The sequence below is a fragment of the Panthera leo genome, chromosome A1, assembly GCF_018350215.1.
Source record: "Panthera leo isolate Ple1 chromosome A1, P.leo_Ple1_pat1.1, whole genome shotgun sequence".
NCBI lineage: Eukaryota > Metazoa > Chordata > Mammalia > Carnivora > Felidae > Panthera > Panthera leo.
Window position 1 is genome coordinate 73,197,929 of NC_056679.1, and position 6,322 is coordinate 73,204,250.

General features: G+C 39.1%; 1 protein-coding gene across 1 annotated transcript; it reads left to right on the top strand.

Annotated features, from left to right (window-relative positions):
• Positions 1–1,072: 1,072 nt before the first annotated feature.
• Positions 1,073–5,839, top strand: LOC122229453. Its single transcript, XM_042954586.1, has 2 exons — positions 1,073–1,142; positions 5,400–5,839. The coding sequence occupies exons 1-2, from the start codon at positions 1,073–1,075 to the stop codon at positions 5,837–5,839; spliced, it is 510 nt and encodes a 169-aa protein (XP_042810520.1).
• The last annotated feature ends 483 nt before the right edge of the window (positions 5,840–6,322 follow it).

Sequence of the window (6,322 nt, forward strand, 5' to 3'; positions counted from 1 at the left end):
ACAACACTAAAACTTAGGAAAACGCTTCCAGCAATCAGTTCTATTTTTGACTTGAAGGGTTGATTGACAACGAGCACTGTTTACACTGCCAGTGTTTTGTGACCATTGGAGTTTAGAATAGCAAACATTTTTATTTCCCATTAAAACTGGCTCCATTTGAGTTAAATAGTCATAATGAAATCTATTAGTCTCAACCTGCAGAGTGTTCTAAAATGTCACCAGTCCTTTACCAATTGTCCATGAAGGGGACAGACCACCCCCTACCACTGTCTGCCCCAATCCCACACACTTCTTTGAAATGACTATTATTATTAGAAGTTGCTTTCTTTGTTTTATTTTATTTTTAAAAAAATGTTTATTTATTTTTGAGAGAGTACGCGTAGAGGAGAGTCAGAGAGAGAGAATCCCAAGCAGGCGTCACTGTCAGCACAGAGCCTGAAATGGGCCTTGAACCTACGAACCATGATCATGACCTGAGCAGAAGTTGGTCATTCAACTGACTGAGCCACCCAGGCACCCCAGAAGTTGCTGTCTTTAAAGATAATCAGGGGCATCTGGGTGACTCAGCTGGTTGAGCATCTGACTTCGGCTCAGGTCATGATCTTGCAGTTCATGAGTTTGAGCCCCGTGTTGGGCTCTGTGCTGACAGCTCAGAGCCTGGAGCCTACTTCAGATTCTGTGTCTCCCTCTCTCCACCCGCCCCCTTCTTCTGCTCTGTCTCTCAAAAATAAAAAGAAAAAACATTAAAAAAAAATTTAAAGATAATCAAACCTACACAATTGAGTTCCATAGTTTCATTTCTCTTATCTCCCCAACAGTACCCAAGGACTTTTTCTAGTCTAAATATTGAACCTATTGGAGGATGTACCTCTGTTGTAATGTGTACGTACACACACACATGTTCACACATGTACATACATATAGTATTAGTGTATATGGTGTATTTATCTAATAGACTTTAATTTCAGTTTCTGTTGTTACTTGCTGAGAACTTTTTTTTTTTTTTTTTTTTTAACTTTCATAGGCCCTTGTTCTATGCTATTTTCTGGAAACAAATGTAAAGCACTATAATATGGTTGACAAAAATGTGATTGAAATTGGAGCTGGAACAGGGCTGGTCTCCATCGTGGCAAGTTTACTTGGTAAGTAGGGACTCTTGATTGAATGGGGTCAGAGAATTACATGATCAGATGCAATTACTTGCTTTTGCTGTCTAGTTTACTATAACCTAGGCTAATTTTTAGCTCCTTAATTGTTTGAATGGGCTTCATCAAGAAACACTGCCAATTTTATTTATTTATTTTTTTGTTTGTTTGTTTTGAGACAGAGACAGAGACAGCGAGTGGGGAGGGGCAGAGAGGGAGAGAGAGAATCTCAAGCAGGCTCTACACTGTTAGCACAGAGTTTGATGTGGGGCTCGAACTCACGAAACCACGAGATCATGACCTGAGTTGAAACCAAGAGCCAGACACTTAAGCGACTGAGTCACCCAGGCATTCTGAAACACTGCCAATTTTAAAGTCACCTTACTGGTTTCTTTCAGAATTTTCTGTGAAGTTGTATTAATTCTGCTCATGGAGAACCAAGTCACGAGTGTATTGTAACTGGGAGCTGTGTTCAGGCCTCCTGGCTGCTAGGGGAGTCATGTGGGATACAAGGCCCAGGGGGATGTCTTGCTGCTGGCTCTGGCCATCTTTGTTTAAATGGTAGCCCTGTTTCAACATTCCTGAGCAGCCAGATATTCCTTTTGGGTTTTGGAGCCCTGTGCTTTCGTGAAAAAGCACCTGTTGGAAGAGAGAAGGAGTATTATCAATCATGTCTGCTTCTAATTTTAGGTGTTTCCCCTTGAATTTCTTTTCCCAGCTCATCTCTGTTCTTTTTCTGGGACACCTTCTTCTCTTACCAGTGTTCTCTTGTCTCATGGAATGTGTGACAGTCCCTACATACGCCTGAGCCTGCTTCACTTCCTCTCTTGTTGTTACCTGTTGCATTGCCTCTGTTTAGCTGCCTTCTCTGATGGGTGCTCCCCAAGTCTGTCTTGGTTTTCTTGATCTTTAGAAGTGCACACCTGCCAGTCTACAATCTTGAGAGGAATTCAAAATTTAGCAATTTACAATTTTCTAAATGCTGGGGAAATATAGGACCCTTGAAGTCTTCCATATATATTTTAAAATTGCTTCTTCAGATATTGCTTTCTGAAGTCAGTATTCCATTTAGTATGGGTACTCAGAGGTACTACTGGATTTGAACCCAAAGGCTTCCTGATCAGGAACACATTTGTGCTTCAGAAAGTCATTTGTTCCATTAAAAATAATTGGTCCTTTTAGGCTACTTGTATAACTTAACACAAATAACAAAAGATGGAGACGGATGGTGTTCTGCTCTCTAGACACAAAGATCTTCATAGTCAGGTAGTTCATATTCACTCTGGGCAGTTGGAGGTGGGGTGGGGGGAGGTCTTCCTGATCTTGGGATTTTAAAAAGATTTGTTGAAAATGATAGACCCACCCACACTAGAATGTGACAATTCATATTTCTCTGATTCTACCAATGATACACATGTTTCATATTTCCCACAAAACATAATCAATGGCCAGAGAAACTTGTCATCATGACTGAGGAGTGATTTCTTAACTGGTCTGGGCTGTGCTATACTTCTCTCCCAGTTCTGCTTTCTTATTTCTTACACCAGTCTCTTCTTGTCTGATGATGTGGAATTAGCCAGTCCCTAGATTTATTTACACGTTATATTCAGTCTCTGCTACTGCTCAAATTTTACTTTAAGGGCCAAATTTTATTGGTTATTGGTTTTTACAATTTTGCCTCTTCCAATTTCTTCCTGAAAATGACCACTACTATTCGCTTTTCACTCAGAGGCTGTGCACATCTTCTTCATATGCGTATTCTGTCCTGCATCTGTGGTCCTTGGCTGTAGGAACACTATGTGTGTGTCAGGGCTAGGTTTTAAACATCTTTTGATGGGAAGATTCATATTTGTAAAGTGGTCAAGCTGAGAACTTGGGCATAAACATGGATGTCATGACATTTCCAATGTAATTGCATGAAAAATTCTTTCTGCACCTGAGTGCCTCCTGTTCAATGATAGAATGCCCATGTAATATACTCTCATTTCGGTTCACATGACTTGGGCTCAGCATTCTTTTAGCAAATAACCTATGCACTGCAAATAACCTATGTACTGAAATAACCTATTTCAGCAGTGACTTCTGATTTTTCCATTGAGGGTTCCAAATACTTTTTTCTTTAATTTTTATTATTTTATTTTTAATTTATTTATTTTTAAATTTACATCCAAGTTAGTAGCATATAGTGTAACAATGATTTCAGGAGTATATTCCTTAATTTCCCTTATGCATTTAGCCCATCCCTCCTCCCACAACCCCTCCAGCAACCCTCTGTTTATTCTCCATATTTAAGAGTCTCTTATATTTTGTCTCCCTCCCTGTTTTTATATATTTTTGCTTCCCTTCCCTTATGTTCATCTGCTTTGTATCTTAAATTCTTCATATGAATGAAGCCAAATGATATTTGTCTTTCTCTGACTAATTTTGTTTGCATTAATACCCTCTAGTTTCATCCACACAGTTGCAAATGGCAAGATTTCATTATTTTTGATTGATGAGTAATACTCCATTGTACATATATACCACATCTTCTTTATCCATTCATCCAACGATGGACATTTGGGCTCTTTCCATACTTTGGCTATTGTTGATAGTGCTGCTATAAACATGGGGGTGCATGTGTCCCTTCGAAACAGCACACCTGTATCCCCTGGATAAATGCCTAGTAGTGCAATTGCAGGGTCGTAGGGTAGTTCTATTTTTAATTTTTTGAGGAACCTCCATACTGTTTTCCAGAGTGGCTCCACCAGCTTTCATTCCCACCAGCAGTGCAAGAGATCCTCTCTCTCCGCATCCTTGCCAACATGTTGTTGCCTGAGTTGTTAATGTTAGCCATTCTGACAGGTGTGAGGTGGTATCTCATTGTAGTTTTGATTTGTATTTCCTTGTGGATGAGTGATGTGGAGCATTTTTTCATGTGTCGGCTGGCCATCTGGATGTCTTCTTTGGAGAAGTGTCTATTCATGTCTTCTGACCATTTCTTCACTGGATTATTCACTTTTTGGGTGTTGAGTTTGATAAGTTCTTTATAGATTTTGGATCCTAACCTTTTGTCTGATATGTCATTTGCAAATATCTTCTCCTATTCTGTCGGTTGCCTTTTAGTTTTGCTGATTGTTTCCTTGGCTGTGAGAGATTTTTTATTTTGATGAGGTCCCAATATTTCATTTTTGCTTTTGTTTCCCTTGCCTCAGGAGACAGACGTGTTGAGTAAGAAGTTGCTGCAGCCAAGATCAAAGAGGTTTTTGCCTGCTTTCTCCTTGAGGATTTTGATGGCTTCCTTACATTGTCTTACATTGAGGTCTTTCATCCATTTTGAGTTTATTTTGGTGTCTGGTGTAGGAAAGTGGTCCAGGTTCATTCTGCATGTCGCTATCCAGTTTTCCCAGCACCACTTGCTGAAGAGACTGTCTTTATTCCATTGGATATTCTTTCCTGCTTTGTCAAAGATTAGTTGGCCATACATTTGTGGGTCCATTTCTGGGTTTTCTATTCTGTTCCATTGATCTGAGTGCCTATTTTTGTGCCAGTACCATACTATCTTGATGATTACAGCTTTGTTATACAACTTGAAGTCTGGGATTGTGATGCTTCCAGCTTTGGTTTTCTTTTTCAAGATTGCTTGGCTATTCGGGGTCTTTTCTGGTTCCATACAAATTTTAGGATTATTTGTTCTAGCTCTGTGAAGAATGCTGGTGTTATTTTGATAGGTATTGCATTGAATATGTAGATTGCTTTGGGTAGTGTTGACGTTTTATCAATATTTGTTTTTCCTATCCAGGAGCATGGAATCTTTTTTCCATTTTTTTGTGTCTTCTTCAGTTTCTTTCATAAGCTTCTATAGTTTTCAGTGTATAGATTTTTTATCTCTTTGGCTAGATTTATTCCTAGGTATTTTATGGTTTTTGATGCAGGAGTTTCCAAATACTTTGACTTTTCCCTTTCTCTAGATTATTTTTCTCCTAGCGTATAGTAAATAGAAAATAACAACAGAAATAATAGTAAAACAAAAACCCCAGGAGAACAGAAAATGCAATGGAGTGCAAAAGTACCATGGGAATCTAATTTTTTTTAAGGGGACGTATAAGGCTACTTTAGCATCTGTGTTGAAGAGATTTCCTTCCTGTGTGTAGTGACCAGTCGTTTCCGTGGGGTTAGCGATTGTGCAGAATTGTAAATGCATGTTGGCCTGAAACCTGATTGTTTTACCTTATCCCTCGAGGATTACTTTTCCTACTGTTCTTTGTTTCATAGGTGCACATGTGACTGCCACAGATTTACCTGAATTACTTGGAAACCTGCAATATAATATTTCCCGAAACACCAAAATGAAATGTAAGCATTTGCCTCAGGTTAAAGAACTCTCCTGGGGTGTAGCTTTAGATGAGAACTTCCCCAGATCTTCCAACAATTTTGACTACATCCTGGCAGCTGATGTTGTCTACGCTCATCCTTTCCTGGAAGAACTCCTCATTACCTTTGACCATCTGTGCAAAGAAACTACCGTCATCCTCTGGGTCATGAAATTCAGGTTGGAGAAAGAAAATAAATTTGTAGATAGATTTAAGGAGTTATTTGACCTGGAGGAGATTTCCAGTTTCCCCAGCCTGAATATTAAGTTGTATAAAGCTGTGAAGAAAAGCCGGAGGAGTGCAAGGAAAGGAAAGGTGGTTTCCAGAAGAGTGTTCCTTTAAAGAAGACCCTGGATGATCTGATGTAGCAGTGACTTTCCCAAGTCACTTGCCTCATAAACTTGCCTCACCCCAGACAGGAATTTTCCCACATATAGCACCTGAGTCTAGAAGATGGCTAAGCTTTACCGTGTGGTCATTGGTTAGGACAGAGTTGACTTTTCTTATCCCTCAATAGCACCATTTATTATTATTATCATTTTATTAAATGGTACTATTGTTTGTAATGTGTAATTGTAGGATAATTTTTAATATCTCTAAAATGAACATTGCTATTGCTTTAGACATGAGCTTATCTGATTCTCTCTTTAGAAATAAAGAAATGGATTACAATGGGATCTGCAAGTAAATCTGAAAAGGCAGATACATAATATAATGGTAACTAGGAGATTAATTTTGTGGTTTTCCTTAGTGCCACCTTATAGGTGGTCAGTGGTCTCTGCTTGGCAGGGTAGGCCTCGAGCACAACCTCTGAAATCAATCATG

Excerpts from the sequence above, each read along its gene's own strand:
- LOC122229453 (XM_042954586.1), top strand. The coding sequence starts at position 1,073 with ATGGTTGACAAAAATGTGATTGAAATTGGAGCTGGAACAGGGCTGGTC. Across the intron at positions 1,143-5,399 it reads CATCGTGGCAAGTTTACTTG|GTGCACATGTGACTGCCACA; the intron begins GTAAGTAGGGAC and ends TTTGTTTCATAG.